The sequence below is a fragment of the Berghia stephanieae genome, chromosome 14, assembly GCF_034508935.2.
Source record: "Berghia stephanieae isolate SIO BIC M18660-M18661 chromosome 14, UCSD_Bste_1.3, whole genome shotgun sequence".
Classification (NCBI taxonomy): domain Eukaryota; kingdom Metazoa; phylum Mollusca; class Gastropoda; order Nudibranchia; family Aeolidiidae; genus Berghia; species Berghia stephanieae.
The window spans coordinates 26,955,409-26,973,967 of NC_088373.1; the positions used below are offsets into that span (position 1 = coordinate 26,955,409).

The following is an 18,559-nucleotide window of genomic DNA, read 5'->3' on the forward strand; positions in this document are numbered from 1 at the left end:
TTTTACTCACTGAGTCCCTACCACCAGCGCTTCTACTCACTGAGCACCTACGACCAGCGTTATTACTATTACTCACTGAGTCCCTACCACCAGTGCTATTACCGAGTCATAGAGCTTTTACTCACTGAGTCCCTACGACCAGCGCTATTACTCAATGAGCCCCTACAACCAGCGCTTTACTCACCGAGTCCCTACCACCAGCGCTATTACCGAGTCATAGAGCTTTTACACACTGAGCACGTATGACCAGCGTTATTACTCACCGAGTCCCTACCACCAGCGCTATTACTCAGCGAGTCACAGAGCTTTTACTCCCCTACGACCAGCGCTATTACTCACTGAGTCCCTACCACCAGCGCTTTTACTCGTTGAATCCCTATCACCAGCACTTTTACTCGCCGAGTCCCTACCACATGGCTATTACTGAGTCCCTAACACCAGCGCTAATACTATTAGCCACCAAATCCCTACTACCAGGGGGGACAATATAAGCTCAAATTAGACCCCAAAAATTCTTACAGTGATGCAGAAAAAAACAACGAACAGATCTCTTTCAAATTTACACAAAATGTTTCTTACAACAAGATGGATAGGTTTAGCAATAGTCTTGTAAATAAATTTTTCAGAATTTTTATTCGATTTCTTAGTGAAAATTTGGTGTGACATGACAGGAAAAAAAATTGATTTAAAAATTCATAAAACTGCTAAATTTTTGTTTAGCCTAAAACCCAACCATCATGATGCAAAACACATCATAAGAAAAATTCTGACCAAATTTGAAGACAATCTGATGGAAAACAATCCAGATGTGAATGTTAGAAAATCAGAGAATGACGCACAATGAAATTTTGAGAAAATGAAAAATTTGTCTTTAATTTGATAATAAAGCTAATAATGCATACAAAGGCCAACATTCATCAAGTATAACCAATATGGAACAAGAAAACAGTAATATTTTATAAATTGATCAAATTCTGAAAAAAATTATAAACGATTCGCTAACCCATACCTCTAAGAAAAAAAATTGCGAAATAATTTAATATCTGCTGTTATTCACCAAAAAATTACTTTAGTGGTCAAATACGCTTTATAGTTCTAAAAATTTTAATTATAACTCATGAACTAATAATGTAATGTATAATTTGATGCTAAACACCAAAAATAACTGAATTTTAAAAAAAAACTTTTTTAAGGGGCAACATAAGCTAAAATTAGACGTAAAACCCTAAAATTTCTAACATAGATGCACCAAAAACTAGCATATAAATTTCTTTCAAATTTAAACACAATGTTTCTTTCATAAATAGCTATATCATGAAAACTCTTGGAATAATTTTTTAGAATTTTTATTTGATTTCAACTGAAAATTTAGCGCGGATCGACAGGAACAAATGAATTTTAAAATTTATAAAATTGCTAAATTTTAATTTACCCCCAAACACTTACATCATGATGTAAAACACATCATAGAAAAGATTCTGAATAAATTTGAAGATAATTTAAAGGAAAATGACTAAGGTAGGATTGCTAGAAAATCAGACAAATGACATAAAACAGACATTTGAGAAAGCGCAAGCTTTTTCTATAATTTGACATAAAAGGCTGATTTTGCAGACAACTAAAAGAAATGATCCATCAAACTTTCAAAATATGACCGTAATAGGACAAGAAAACGAAAATTTTTTAGACTGATCTAAGTCTAAAAAAAATTATAATCGGTTCACTAACCCATACCCCTTAGATAAAAAAAATGCTGTAAAATTGATTTTTTTACGCCCAGAGATAAAATAATTTTGTGGTCAAATATGTTGTCATACCTTATGAATTCATCATTATAATCACAAAACCTAATTATTTACTGTATACAATAGGTTATACAGATGATTTCTAGATATATTAAATGATTTTTCAAAATATGATATGGCACGCTATCCTCATTTTTCATTTTTTTATTCTACTTGAGAGACAAGTCGTATAAAATTAGATATCTAGTCAAGTTGAACTGCAAAATCAATTCTATTTTAGACAATAAAACAGTTAAATAGTGCACTAGCTCTGAATAAAAAGCAATTTGCTTTCCCAAACCCTTGGAATAAAAATCTCTTTCACCTCAATACAGAAAAAGTCAACACTACTTGTTTGCCACCACTTTTTTTGTAGTTCCACAAAGAGGGTTGATCCTGCTCTGGATGGAAAAATTGAAATAAAAAAGAGACACATTTCATTAGCAATTTTTGGAAATGGCATTATTGTCATAAAATGCATTTGTCAAAGACATAGCAATTTTTAAAAAATGATCATTATTCACACCAACACACTTGAAATTTCATTGGTTTTACATCCCTAGAACAAAACTCTTGGCAACAAACTATAGTCTGTCGTTAAGTTACTACAATCAGTAGTAATTCAATTCAAATGATGCTTTGCCATTTTCATTTAGAAAAATGAGCATTTATTTTATTGATCACCAATAAAAAATGTAAAGGCGCTATGGAGATTTGACAACATTACTAACCATTGTCAAAAAGTGCATTCAGACACTCTGGTCTGCTGGCCCAGATGATGGTTTGCTGATTGATGAGTTTTGCCACAGGTTTGCCTCAACACACCTTGCCAGAATAGCCCTTGAGCCAGCATCTTTATGGATTGTCAGGACACCAGTAACGCCAACAGTGTTCTTTCATGTTAGCTGTCGATGAAAACAAAAAATTAAATTAAATTCACTACAGCGAAATAGGCACATACATGCCAATGCTAAAGTTTATAACAGCAACACTTCGGATGTTGAACGGGACATACCGTCTGTTAGGCGATATTACAATTTCTTCGGACAGAGACAACGCAGTTAACGGCCAAGTACACATTTTACAACTGAGTCCGGTGAGAGAAAGTGAGCAAAGTGCCTTTTCCAAGAGTTCAACTATGCGCCGAGCGAGGCTCGAGCCCAGGACCTTCCGGTCCAAAAGCGAGTGTCATACCACTACGACATAGCCGTACGTAATTTTTAAAAATATAATAAAAATAATCACACTAATATAATTATCTCACATTGTCATCATCATAGGCATTTCAAAACTACTAATAATACTACCACTACAGATATCTTATCATTATAAAATATTTCTCTCTCTCTCTCCATGAACATAACATACAAAACCCAATTTTCCGATATAAAAAAACAGCCGCCCCCCCCCCCCCCCCCAAAAAAAAAAGTTTTGAAAAAGTATGGACGATGCATGCTGTGTCGGCCATAATAAAGATAATAACAATAACTGAATGAAAAGTATTTTTTTAAAGGACCCTGAGCCTGGAATGTCGTGAGTACTCGAAACCTCTTGATCGTGATAAAATTAGCAACCTTTTGACTGGGGATCAGGGCCTTCTAAAAATATCTAGTATCTTTTGGTCGCCTCGCTGGGGATCGAACATTGAAACACCTGGTTTTAATCGCCTGACATGGAAGGATGATTTAAATTATTTGGGGGGGGGGGGGAATTAGTATTTTAATTTTTTAAAGCCCTGTTATTGTTATTTTTCACAAAATAAAGTAATAAAGTTAAGTAATTCGCGTAGCGACAAATGTGTCGTCAGCTGATGCACAATCAACAAACACACAACCCCAAAGCATGTTTAGTTATAAAAATAAGAAATGAATTAAAATGTGCATTTCGTATGCTTATCTTGTAAACTGAGTATTCTGTGACTTGAAAAGAGTGAAGAATTACCAAAGTCCGTCAAAATCAACATAATAATGTGATTGTGATGAGATGAAGTGTTCACTTTTTGACTTCCAGATAATTCATTGTATATTGCAGTTCTATCCGTATAAAATGTTATATTTTTAGTAATTACGCAAATTCTATTTTTAGTAAGAGTACAAATAAGCTCTGGCGTTATTTGCAGTGGTAGTACAAATAAGCGTAGCCAACCGACAATATCTGACTTACGTTGATTACTTTTCCAATTTCATCGAAGTCGAATACATGTCCTCGTCAACAACATCTCATACGAACTCCAAACTGAAACAACAATTCGCCAGATATGGAATTCCCAAAACTCTAATTTCAGACTGTGGCCCACAATTCACTGCGGACAATTTTCGTGAATTCATGAAAAATTGGAAAATCATTCATCTAAAATCCTCGCCAGGACACCACCAAAGCAATGGCAAAGCAGAGGCAGCTGTGAAAACAATCAAACGTCTCATGAAAAAATCTGTACACGCCGAATCTGATCCGCACTTAGGACTTTTGGAAATTCGTAACACCCCACGACAAGACATCGGGGTGAGTCCAACACAACTTGTTTTCGGACGCAACACCAGATCTCTCGTTCCAACTTACAATAACAACAAAAACGAACTCAAACACAAATACAATGATCCTCAACTCAAACTCAGACGTCAAAAACGTAGACAATCAGTCAAAACACACTATGATAAAAACAAAACCGAACTAGTACCACTAACAAGAGGTCAATCTGTATACTACAGACCTCTACAAGAAAAAGTGTGGAAGAAAGGAAATGTGACTCAAACACGCGATTTTAGGTCATATGACGTGATTGGTGAAAACGGAACAAATGGAATCTAACACCAACACCCCCCAACATGAAGCATCTGCAACTGCATCTGCAACAGCATCTACTTGGCCTGATCGTGAAACATCTACAACCACTACCGCACCGAGGCCTACTCGTGAAAAAAAGCAACCTGCTTGGTTCAACGATTATATGACAAAATAATCTTGAAAAAAGGAACATTTTCACAAGGAACAGGAGAGTTATAAACCCATACACTCAACAACAGATGTTTCGGAATCTAACACCAACACCCCCCAACATGAAGCATCTGCAACTGCATCTGCAACAGCATCTACTTGGCCTGATCGTGAAACATCTACAACCACTACTGCACCGAGGCCTACTCGTGAAAAAAAGCAACCTGCTTGGTTCAACGATTATATGACAAAATAATCTTGAAAAAAGAAAGGATGTTGATGTAGTTAGTATGAATGTGAGCATGAATGCAATTACCGACTATGTCAGTATGAAAGGTAATCGATACTACAGCTATCTCTCTCTCTTACTCGATAACTCCATGGTGAGCATCTATCCTATCTTCAGTCCAATAAACTTCTTATCAAACGAACTACACTGACGTCTATATCCTTATTTAACAATGCAAATCCAAAATGTTCACCGTCCGACTGATTATGTCAGGCACTGACACATTTATCTATGATAATGGATAAAACAAGCTCACCTTTTCCCCACTCATCTTCTCAGGCATGACGATAATACATCTGTACCCCTTGACAGCCGCTGTTAAAGCAAGCCCGATACCTAAAAGGCAGAAGACAAATGGAAATGATAAATGGTGCCATGCCATTGCCCAATTGGCCATGGCATCAGTGACAATAAAAACAAAAGCAGTTTGTTCCAAAAACAAGTTAATCATCTTGGCCTTCCATGAAATTGCTATATCGGAGAAACAATTTTCATTAGTTTCCTTAATAAAACCGAATTTTTTTCACTTGCAATTGTAGATAATATGCCATAAACAATAAATTCAAAATTTAATGCAAACTACATAAGTGGTAAGTTTATAACAGTCTAAGCGAATTGTTTTTATTCGCAAACAATCATGACGTGACCTCATAATCACTAGCCAGAAATACTGTGTCAGCACGATATTTTTTTGGAAATACAATGAATTCATCTCATACTTTGTGGTGCGTAACCTGTTTACATATTTAACAGTGTAAAATATCTAATTTTATGACAGCGGTTTTGGAGTAGTTTTTTTTTTTTATAGGTCTTGAAGGAGAAAATTTTTTGACACGGTCCAAAATCTATAATTAGTTCAGACAAAATGAGCCAGAGGTTGACACGAATTTTATCAACTCTTGATAGCTGAGATAAAATAGAAAAACATGCCACATTGATAATAAATCGGACTATAGGTCGTATTAGGAATGGCAGTAAAACAAGAACTAAAAAAGTATAAAACTAAAAAATAAACAAATAAATAATCATATATAATATAGATTATTAAATAGTGTAATATATAACTAATTAAAAAAAGAAAATTAATTAATTTATCATTCAAATTAAAAAGTGACGAGTCAGCAGATGAATAAATGAAGGAATGAATGAATAAATGAAGAAATGAATGAATAAATGAAGAAATGAATGAATAAATGAAGAAATGAATGAATAACTGTAAAAAAATTATTGAATATCATGTGGGGGGGGGGGGGGGAGAGTTGATTCCTTTACCGGCATTGCCAGACGTCGGCTCCACCAAGACATCCCCAGGTTTGATCAGACCCCTTAACTCTGCATCTTCCACCATCCTGAGTCCCACACGATCCTTGACACTTCCTCCAGCGCTGAAAAACTCACATTTGGCCACTGGGTGAAACAAAAATAAAATAAAACTCAAGACAAGGGTGAAATAAATTTTTTTCTTTTTAAATTGAGCTCTTATATTGCGCAATATCCACTAAACTTGCTCAAAGCGCTTTACAAGGGTCCCTGTCCAACAGCAACACGTAATATGTAAAACGAGACATGACGCCTGTTAGGCAATATTATAATTTTTTCGGACAGAGACAACGCTGTTATCGGCCAGGTACTCACTTTACACCTGTGAATAGTGAGAGAATGTGAGCAAAGAGCCTTTTCAAAGGACTCAACTATGCGCACTTATGGAATAAGTGAATTATAATCCAGAAATATAAATAAATAATAGTTTAATTAATTCACGGAGCTCCCAAACACTGAACTGATCTCTTGAAAGACACGCACTAAAAGTGATCACTAACGGAGCTCCCAAACACTGAACTGATCACATGAAAGACACACGCTAAAAGTGATCACTCACGGAGCTCCCAAACAATGAGCTGATCTCTTGAAAGACACGCGTTAAAAGTGATCATGTGAGCGCATTGCGTCCTCCTAATGCCTCAATTTGGCATTAAAGTAGACGGAATAAAAACAAGTTTTAAAAAATGAGCTTTTATTCAGTGATGATACTCACAAAAAGTCAAAAAGGAGGACAAGTCTCGGAAAAACGGAAAACTCACCTAGAACATTCTTGCACCACAGGAAAGTAGGCAGGATGACTTCTTTTGAGTATAATTTTAAAACGCCCGGAGTCCAGTAAAAGGAGGAAATTTTATATATATATTTTTTTTTTTTTAAAAAGGAGGTATTTTTTAAAGATTTATTATATAAAAAAAAAGTAAAAGGAGGAAATGAAGGAAATATCCGCGGATCGAGGATCTGAGGGGAAAACCGAGGAAAGGAAAGAAAACCGCGGATCCGCGGAAAAGTATCATCACTGTTTTATATAGCGCAATATCCACTAAATGTGCTCAAAGTGCTTCACAAGGGGTCCCTGGCCAACAGCAACATTTAACATTTAGGACAGGACAACGCTGTTATCGGCCAAGTACTTATTTTACAACTGAGTACCATGAGAGAATGTGAGTAAAGATGAGCCTTCTCCAAGGACTCAACTATGCGCCATGTGAGGCTCGAACCCAGGACCTTCCAATCCGAAAGCGAGTGTCATACTACTAGACCAAAAAGCCGCACAAAAGTACTCACAGAATTCACATTCGATTCCTTCCTTGGCAGCAATGTTGGTAAGCCTGATCATGGGTGTGTTACCAATGTTTTGGAGGACATTAGGAAGGATCTTGGGAAGGGGTTCTCTATGGGGTACAAGAAAAGATTATTTTTTTAAATTTTCAAATTAAAAAGAGAAAGAATTTCATCACATCTATATTATCATAATTGAGAAAAAAAAAAACAAAAAAAAAAAAAACTAGTAATATAACAGTTCAGAGCAAGAATTTTATCATTGTGTGAGTGAGAGTGAGAGAGAGAGAGAGAGAGAGAGAGAGAGAGAGAGAGAGAGAGAGAGAGAGAGAGAGAGAGAGAGAGAGGGGGGGGGAAGAAATCAACAGGCCATGGTTGTAAATTGCATTGCAAACAATCATTGTGCATCAAACAGCATGTTTAAATTCGTTGATGACAAATTCTGATTTGGTGACGACAGCTGTCTGTCATCAACTAAAATGGTCGTTACCACAGGCATGCATAAAGGATGCCTTTCCCCTTGTTTCCTAATTGTAATCAAACTAAACGAGAAAAAAAAAATAAAAATTCAATAAATAAATAAATAGATATAGAGAAAGAGAGAGAGAGAGAGAGAGAGAGAGAGAGAGAGAGAGAGAGAGAGAGAGAGAGAGAGAGAGAGAGAGAGAGAGATAGAGAGAGAGAGAGAGACAGAGACAATGAGAGAGAGAGAAAGAGTAAGAGAGACAAAGAGAGAGAGAGAGAGAGAGAGAGAGAGAGAGAAAGAGTAAGAGAGACAAAGAGAGAGAGAGAGAGAGAGAGAGAGAGAGAGAAATCACACAAGACACACACACACACACACACACACACACACACTGTAACAAAAAGTTAAAGTAAGTGCTGTGTAATTCCTCTATTACAATCCACCAAACAGGTGTGTCAATTGACCAATAGTGCTTGGTGTTTGTGTTCACTTATCAAATGTTTATTATAAAGAAATAAGAAGAAAATAAAAAATCAACAACAAAAACTTTCCACAATTTTAGGTTTCAACATTTCCAAAAAAAATCTGATGAATTCAAAAGTGTTGAAGAAGAGTGATTGACATAGACCATGTCTGATTCCTCTACAAGCCAAATGGCTTAGAACCCCATGTAAATCACTTTGAACACATTGTGTGGATACTATCCTCCTATATAAAAACAGCTCATTGTTCCCAAAATCCTCTAAATAAAGATGTGAATTAGTTTTTTCTTAATGATGATGATGATGATGATGATGATGATGATATTGATGCCCTACCTCTTGACATGTCTGTGTGGAGACTGTTCCATGGGCGTCCCAAGGGTGAAGGTGCAGATACTCGGGGTGTCAGGAGACACCCATTTTCTGAATGGACTGTTTTCTAGACGCTTCTTTTCACTCTCATCCATCATACCATTGGCATAGGGACACGTTCCATCATGCGTCTTGGACATGATGACTCCTAACTCAATGCAGTTTGGTTTGGAAACACAGGAATCACAGAAACTGGTGAATAAAATAATAGAAATAGTCCTATGATAATAATAATCATAATAACAAAAATGTGAATAATAATAATAATGATGATGATGATGACGATTAGAAGAAGAAGAAGAAGAAGAAGAAGAAGAAGAAGAAGAAGAAGAAGAAGAAGAAGAAGAAGAAGAAGAAGAAGAAGAAGAAGAAGAAGAAGAAGAAGAAGAAGAAGAAGAAGAAGAAGAAGAAGAAGAAGATTAATAATATCGCAGGCGCAAGTTCAGTTGCATAATGTAAGAGGATGTGTGATTTGGGATGTTGTCTGTTCGATTTGCTTCTTGCATGTATTTTTTTTTAACTCACTCAATCCTAGACATGTTTGCTGCGTTTCAAAATTGGAAAAAAAAATGTATTAAAAACGAGCGTGTACATAGATAGTGTTATTCATCAGTGATGATACTCACAAAAGGTCAAAAAGGAGGAAAAGTCTCGGAAAAACGGAAAACTCACCTAGAACATTCTTGCACCACAGGAAAGTAGGCAGGATGACTTCTTTTGAGTACAATTTTAAAACGCCCGTAGTCCAGTAAAAGGAGGGAATTTTATATATATATAATATATATATATATATATATATATATATATATATATATATATATATATATATATATATATATATATATATATATATTTTTTTTTTTTTTTTTTTTTTTTTTTTAAAAGGAGGTATTTTTTAAAGATTTATTATATTAAAAAAAAAAGTAAAAGGAGGAAATGAAGGAAATATCCGCGGATCGAGGATCTGAGGAAAACCGAGGAAAGGAAAGAAAACCGCGGATTTCCGCGGATCCGCGGAAAAGTATCATCACTGATTCATTTTGATCCTACACCTATAATTTGTCTCATAAAAATGTAATAAATAGGCTTGGGGTAAAAGTAACCACTACAGATGAATGAGATAATGTGGTTGTGGCATTATTAAGATCTTAACAACGCCACTACCACATTACCTCATACATCTGTAGTGTTTCATTCATCCTGTTTTGTTGATAAAGGGGAACCAGAAACGTTCATTTGATCTGTTTTTGTAATCAAATTGAAGCTTACATTCAATTTCAAATTGTTATTTATTTCTTCGAGCTTCGAGCAGCAACATTTACACGTCCTGTGTAGTTCTTTGTGGCAAATTGTGCAGTTATTGCATTGAATATTTTTTATGCCCTTTTGTAGGAGTTTATAATATTCTATGATCAAAATTAAAGATTTCTGTTTTTCTTGATGAAGGTGCAGCGTGGCTCAGTGGTACGGTCTTTGCTTCCTACCCAATAGGCACCCAGTTCACTCACCTGCGGCTGCGTTGTGTGGCCTTGAGCAATTCAACTCGCCCTAGCTCACTTTGCGGCTAATGCCTGGGTTATTCCAGTCTTCCCTTGGAATAGACCCTAGAGACAAATTTCCCCTTGGGGATGAATAAAGGGAATTTTATCTATTTATTTTATTAGGATTGGGTGAAAATGGAGAACTTTTCAGGAAGAATGTCAAGTTACGGATTCCTTAAGTCTTGTTACGCTTGTAACACCACTTAGTTAGTGCGGCTATGTACCTAGTATGACACTTGCTTTCGGATCGGAAGGTCCTGGGTTCGAGCCTCGCTCGGCGCATAGTTGAGTCCTTGTAAAAAGCTCTTTACTTTCATTCTCTCACCGTACTCAGGTCCTGGGTTCGAGCCTCGTTCACGCATAGTTGAGTCCTTGGTAAAGGCTCTTTACTCACATTCTCTTATCGTACTCAGGTGTAAAAGTAAAATGAGTACCTGGCCATTAACAGTGTTGTCTGTCCGAAAAAAAATTGCAAGATCGTCCTCATGTCCCGTTCTACATGTTACGTGTTGCTGTTGGTCAGGGACCCCTTGTAAAACGCTTTGAACATGTTTAGTGGATATTGCGCTCTATAAAAGTTGCTCAAGTTGTTTTTAAAAAGCTCAACTTACTCACTTAAGACTTAGAATCAACTCACTTGACTCCATCATATGCTTCAAATTATTTTACAAAGAAAAATAATGATCTCCTCTCAAAACATAATAATAATAATAAGAAGAAGAAGCGGGCATTGACTGAGAGAAAACATGACAATAATAAGGAGTAAATTTAAATTGCTAAAAATAAATAAATGCATAGAATTTTTTGTGATGTTTGGGAGGCCTTCCGAAAGCTCCTACATCCCCAGTATTCTTTTTTTATATATATATATAGTCTATATAATGTTCTAGGGGAGGGGTTTGGATGGGGGAAACTTTTTTTATTAAGTCTCCCCCCTCCTAGAACATTATAAAAAAAAGTGTCCCCCCTCCCAAACCCCCTACTAGAACATTATTATTTTTTTTAAAAAGAATACTGGGGGTGTAGGAGCTTTCGGAAGGCCTCCCAAATGTTTCACATAAGTATAAAAAAACACAGAACTGTTCCAATCAAGACCATATCTCATCATTCTTCACTGGACCATGTCCCGAAAAATCGACGTTCATGCATGGCTAGGCTCAACCACGCTTTCCGCACCAGAAGAATGATAGAATTAGCCTTACTTCTTAGATTTAGACTTAGATATAATTCTACTCAACTTGGCTTGGGTACTGTTTGTTCGGCCTGTTATTGTTAGATCAATAACGGACACGTTGAAGTTGTCAACAAATTCTCTTGAAAATAATATAATTATAATGGACTGTCTCTGAAATATGAATAATACTGGCCTCTCTGGAATGCAGACACAAGAATAGTTAAGGGGGGACCTGTAGTCAAAAATCCATTTTTGATTGTAATGCTAATATTGCTATTCCCTTGTTATTTTCAGGTGGTAGGAGGTCTAATTTGATGATTAACACCGAAAAAAGCCAAAAAAAAAATTTTTTTTAGACATAGTGAGAAAAAATAGGCTTAAAATAGACCAAAAATCCCAAAATTTCTTACAGTAATGCAGCCAAAACCAACGAATAGATCTCTTCCAAATTTACACACAATGTTTCTTACAACAAGAGCTACACCATGACGTAACGGTTTAGCAATAGTCCTGAAAATAAATTTTTAAGAATTTTTTTTCGATTTCGGCTGAAGATTTGGCGCGGAATTACAGTAAAAATTCGATTTAAAAATTCATAAAACTGCTCAATTTTAGTTTACCCCAAAACCCCTACGTCATGGTGCAAAACACATTATAAGAAAGATTCTGACCAAATTTGAAGACAATCTGATGGAAAATAATCCAGATATGAATGTTAGAAAATCAGAAAATGACGCAAAATGGAATTTTGAGAAAACGCAAAATTTGTCTTTAATTTGATAATAAAGTTAATTTGCAGACAAGCAAAGGCAAACATCCATCAAAATTTCAAAGTATATTCAATATGGAACAAGAAAACAGTAAAATTTTGTACATTTATCAAATTCTGAAAAAATTATGATCGATTCGCTAACCCATACCCCTAAGAAAAAATTTGCGGAAAAATTGAATGATATCAGTTTTTTACAAAAAAATTAATTTAGCGATCATATATGCTTTATATTTATAAAATTCATCAATTAAATCGCATAAACTAATAATGTGATGTATAATTTGATGTTAAACACCTAAAAAAAACTCAGAATTTTTTAAATAAAATTTTTAAGGGGCATTATAGGCTAAAATTAGACGTAAAACCCTAAAATTTCTAACATAGATGCACCAAAAACTACCATATAAATTTCTTTCAAATTTAAACACAATGTTTCTCACATAAATAGCTATATCGTGATGGAAGAAGTTATCAATAGTCTGGAAAATAAAATTTTTAGATTTTTTATTTGATTTTGACTGAAAATTTGGCGCGTATCGACAGAAAAAAATGAATTTAAAATTTTATAAAATTGCTAAATATTAATTTACCCCCAAAAACTTCCATCATGATGTAAAACACATCATAGAAAAGATTCTGAATAAATTTGAAGATGATCTAAAGGAAAATGACTAAGATAGGATTGCCAGAAAATCAGAAAATGACATAAATCGGAAATTTGAGAAAGCGCAAACTTTTTTAATAATTTGACATTGAGACTGATTTTGCAGGCAAGTAAAAGAAATGATCCATCAAACTTTCAAAATATGACCATTATAGGGCAAGAAAACAAGAAAACTTTATAATTTAATCTAAGTCTAAAAAATTTATAATCGATTAGCTAACGCATACCCCTAAAAAAAAAATACTATAAAATTCAATTTTTTCCGTATTCAGAGATAAAATAATTTTGAGGTCAAATATGATTTATATCTTATGAATTCATTATTGTAATCACAAAAACTAATTATTTACTGTATACAATAGATTATAAAGAGATTTCTAGATATATTAAAAAGTCTCGAAATATGATTTCGTAAAATATGATATGGCGCGCTACCCTCATTTTTCAATGCTGCTTGAGAGACAAGTCATATAAAATTAGATATCTAGTCAATTTTAACTGCAAAATCAATTCTATTTTAGACAATAAAACAGCTAAATGATGCAAATAGATATAGCTCAGAATAAAAAGCAATTTGCTTTCCCAAACCCCTTGGATATAAATTCCTTTCGCCTCAATGCAGGAAAAATCAACACCACTTGTTTGCCACCGCTTTTTTAGTACCGTAGTTCCACAAAGAGGGTTGATCTTGCTCTGGTTGGTAAAAAAAAAAGAGATATTTCATTAGCAATTTTTGGAAATACATTATAAGTCATTGACATAAAATGCATCTGTCAAAGAAAGACCAATAAATAAAATGGTCATCATTCACACCAACACAGTTGAAATTTCATTGTTTTTACATCCACAGAACAGAACTCTTGGCGACAAACAATTTTCTGTTATTAAGTTAATATATTCAGTAGTAATTCATTTCAAATGATGTTTTATCATTTTCATTTAGAAAAATGAGTATTTACTTTATTGATCATTAATCAAAAATGTAAAGGCGCTATAAAGATTTGGAAACATTACTAACCAGTGTCAAAAAGTACATGCAGACACTCTGCTGTGCTGGCCCAGATGATGGTTTGCTGGTTGATCAGTTTGCCAGAGGAGGGTCTCAACACACCTTTCCAGAATCGCTGTGATTATCCCCAGACAGGTGTCTGGGGATAATAAAAATTTGTTATCCCCAGACAGGTGTCTGGGATAACCAATTTTTGTTATCCCCAGACACCTGTCTGGGGATACTATCCCCAGACGCATGTAGCAAGTGGGCAGAAAGATTTTATGCAAAATGCCAAACTAGGCGTGAAAAATACCAAATATTCTGGAAAAAATACTAGTGGTTGTGTCCCAAAACAGTTAATATATCAAGTGATATTTAACACAAGATGAAAGTAAATAGTGATCAAATGTCAAATCCAGCTCTTTTTAAAAAAATATTTTAAAGCAAATGGATCAATGAAATTTCTTTTGTTACTTTGATCTGAAAACGTCAAACTGGCAATTCGACTTTTTATTTTCAACCAGGAAGAAAGTTGTTAATCATCAAATCAGTTCATAGTCCACCAACCATTTAAATTTTCATTACCTACCTACCTGTTAACTTTATTGATCATCTCTTGTTTCTATAATTTGCTCATTCTGGCCACAATTTTGGGGACGACCGGGAATAATTTTTATGTCGCGGACGAATTCCTAGGCCATGGTGTTGTTCGCCCCAAAGCCCAAAACCCACACCTGTTATTTTCCTGACTGCCTCGCACAAGACAATACAATTTAGTATCACACGTCCACAAAACTAGATCCAACAACATATTTTTATTCGAATCAGAGATAAAAATAACTACCAAAACAAGGATGCAAAAATGGTGGAAATATGTTTAGCTCATGTATGAATTTAAAACATTCCGATAGCAGTGTGGATAGGCAGCTCAGTGGGTTAGGCCACCTTTCATTTTACTCCTTTTAGCTGCACAGATTCGACCCAGACGCGACCGCCCCGCCCCCCCCCCCCCCCCCCCCCCCCCACACACACACACACACACATTTTTTTTTTTTTTTTACTTTTTCTTTCTTTCTTCCCAATTGAATTTCATTGTTTTCACTTTTGTTCCGAGTTCCGAGCAAGAGTTTTTTTTTAATCAGTTGAATTTTTTATTTCTCCGATAATATTATTTCATTATTTAATTTGCTCTAGATTTATTATTGTTTTTGTTTGTTTTTTTTTGGTCAAATGATAATAATAATAATAATAATAATAATAATAATAATAATAATAATAATAATAATTGTAATATTTGTTATTATTATTACTATTACCATCATAATCATTATTATATTATTATCAATAATAATATTATTTTTATTATTAATACTCTTATTATCATACTATTACTATTATTATTATTATTATTATTATTATTATTATTATTATTATTATTATTATTATTATTATTGTTAACACTATTCCCTGCTCCGAGGGAAATCTCTCTTTTTCTTTTTTTTTTATATTTTGACCTAAACCTTAGAGGTTTTTTTTTTTTTTTTGCTAAACCTTTATGTAAATGTTCCGTTTCTGAGCATGAATTTCTTAATTTTTTTTTATTTTTTAAAACAATTATTGTTTTTATTTTTAAAACAATTATTGTTTTTTTTTCTCCTCTATCTGACCATTTGGTCGCTCTCTGAATATTTCTGTTTGTTTGCTTTTTAATTATTTATTCTTTTTAGACACTATTTGAGATAAGGGTGGGGACGAATATATTTGCTAGAAACTAGAAAAAAACAAGAGAGAGAGAGAGAGAGAGAGAGAGAGAGAGAGAGAGAGAGAGAGAGAGAGAGAGAGAGAGAGTTTAATAATAAAAAAAGAGGTGGGGGGAGGATGGATGGGACATTTATTCCTTTCAACGTTCTGTAAAAAGAAGACGGAATTTTAAAAAAATAAATAAAAGTGACGTTACCAGGATTCGAACCCACAACGTCGATTATGGTCAAACTTCCAGGCAGACGACTAAACCATTCGGCCATGACACCCACTTCGAAGTCGACGCATATTGTGTATATGTAGTAACAACTGATTTTAATGTTGATAATTTTATGTTTTTATAGATATTTTATTAACTTTCCTTATTTCTATGTGCATCTGGAAACATTCCATGTTCTGGAATGTGGATAATTGTTTAAAAGAGCGGCGTTTCAAATATGCGTCTGGGGATAGTGAAAATTTGTTATCCCCAGACAGGTGTCTGGGGATAACAAATTTTTATTATCCCCAGACAGGTGTCTGGGGATATTACGGAGTTATAGTTAGACACCGAAGCTCGCCTAACGAACGACTTGCCCAACACGTGACCATTTTTTTTCTCGCGTCCTCTCGTCTAATCTCGTCACTCCGGAATAGAAAGAGGAGGCGGAGCTCATATGATATAACGCAATGAAAGTTCTGTCCGATGACGGGTGGGGGATATCACCTCTCCAAAACTTACCTTATTATATGAGATCTTGAGATTCTTATCCAATCATCGATTGCTCGTTTGACAGTTCGCTTGTGAACAGTTAGGAGACCATCTCTTGATTTATGGGCAGGCGGCTTTGCGTAAAGGCGGTGAGTGTTGTATACATCAAGTACCGCTGACCGATGGGTAAATAGTGGTTGTGTAACCCAAAAGCCCTGCCGTCTCGACTGCAAGGTCTTGTATGTAATAGTTGCGTCACCATCTCAAGGCTCAGGAATTAATTAGTGAGCTGATTCAAACAATGTGGGTTTCAAATTTATCGTATACGTAATCATTTGGAAGCTACAGAGAAAGGTGTTTTTGTGTAATCCCTTTCACACACACACACGCGCGCGCGCACACACACACACACACACAAACATATACAAACAATACACATCCCTGGTCATCTATTGCCTATATTATTAATGTTAATATATACATCCCATGCTGATTGTCACTACTCCCCCCCCCCCCCCCCAACCATTTCCACCATCCAAGTACCAGCGGCCTTTTCTCTTTGATTTCGTATCATGGTCTACCCGAAGCCCAACACCTCGATCGTTTGTGGGTCAACCCCCCCCCCCCTCCCCCCACCTTCCCCCGTAATCAATTTATAATTTTCTCTCTGTATAGAGCGCCACATGCACAATTATATACTATTGAATGACACTGACCTTGCCCCTCCCCTAACACAAGCCAACAGCAACCCAAGCTATCCTCTATCACGTGACCTTAGATCCGATGCTGCATACCGCTTGAGAGTCTTCACTATCCAGATCTCGTTCATGGTCACGTGAGAAGGCTATATCCGTTCGGGTTCGGCGTTCGGGTTCGGCGTTCGACCCGATTTCGTTAAAATCATAATCACAGCGATCTCTCGAACATAACATATACCAAACCCAATTTTCCGATATAAATTCCCCCCCCCCCCCCCCCCCCCCCCCTCCAAAGAAAAAAAAATTTGAAAAGTGTGGACGATGTATGCAGTATCAGCCAAAATAAAAATATGTTATTACAATAACTGAATGAAAAGTATTTTTTTTAAAGGGTCCTGATCCTGAGACTGAGAATGTCTTTTCTTCTTGTGAGTCGCATGAACTTCACGGAGCCTCTTGATCTTGACAAAATTGGAAACATATTGACTGGGAATCGAACCTTGAAACATCTGATCAGGTCTAGGTTTTATCGCCTGACATGGAGGGCTGATTTTGTTTGGGGAGGGGGGGGGGGAGTAGTATTTTATTATTGTTTGGCCCTGTTATTTTTCATAAAATAAAGTTAACTTGCGATAACAACGAGTGAGAGTGTGTCAGCTGGATGCACAGTCGAACAACACACAATCTCACAAGGCATGTTTAGTTATAAAAATAAGCAATACATTAAAATGTGGTGTATTTCTTATGCTTACCTTGTAAACTGAGTATTCTGTGACTTGAATAGAGTGAAGAATTACCAAAGTTCATCAAAATCAACTTGTAATGCGATGAGTGAGGTCCGAAAGCGAATGAATTCATAATATTGTAAACAAAGGCAGGGACAGTCAGGGAGCGGCCATTGACGCTATCGTGGTGCATTGTGGGTCACTATTGCCACGTTCGAGGATAAATTTAGATCGGAATCATGTTTTGTTACTAAATTTAGACGCACCGTGACCTGACCTCTCAAATCAACCAATGAGAGCTCGTGACATTGTATAAATGGTATTCACTATTTGACCTTGTGATAATTCATGTTTATAATCATGATGTCGATGTTGCCAGATTGAAAAAGAGAAATGGCTAAGCTTTCCATCGATATGCGCCATGACAGGGTGGATAGACTTTGAATAGCTCTTGGAATAAAAATAGATGGAAGGAAGATGACGTCATAATACTGAAGCCAATCGTTGGCCGCTTCCGCCATATTGGGAAGACCAAAACATTCCTTCGTTACGGCCAAAGTTACGGTGATTCACTCATCGGTGGAAATCCGAATCGCGATGATCAGTGGATGTTAAGA

The 18,559-nt window shown here is 35.5% G+C and overlaps 1 protein-coding gene across 2 annotated transcripts; it reads right to left on the bottom strand.

The window, feature by feature from the left end:
• Nucleotides 1–841: 841 nt before the first annotated feature.
• Nucleotides 842–18,328, bottom strand: LOC144960170 (cystathionine beta-synthase-like). Of its 2 annotated transcripts, none has more exons than XM_078893187.1 (9): nt 17,970–18,328; nt 14,095–14,224; nt 10,434–13,769; nt 8,890–9,117; nt 7,615–7,721; nt 6,280–6,414; nt 5,264–5,343; nt 2,516–2,689; nt 842–2,180 (listed from the first exon to the last, which is right to left on the bottom strand). In XM_078893187.1, exons 4-8 carry the CDS (start codon nt 9,063–9,065, stop codon nt 2,681–2,683), a joined length of 507 nt encoding a protein of 168 aa, XP_078749313.1. In that variant the 5' UTR covers nt 9,066–9,117; nt 10,434–13,769; nt 14,095–14,224; nt 17,970–18,328; the 3' UTR covers nt 842–2,180; nt 2,516–2,680. The 2 variants fall into 2 exon arrangements, with proteins under 2 accessions (XP_078749313.1, XP_078749312.1); XM_078893186.1 differs by having other exon boundaries at nt 842–2,185.
• Nucleotides 18,329–18,559: the final 231 nt, after the last annotated feature.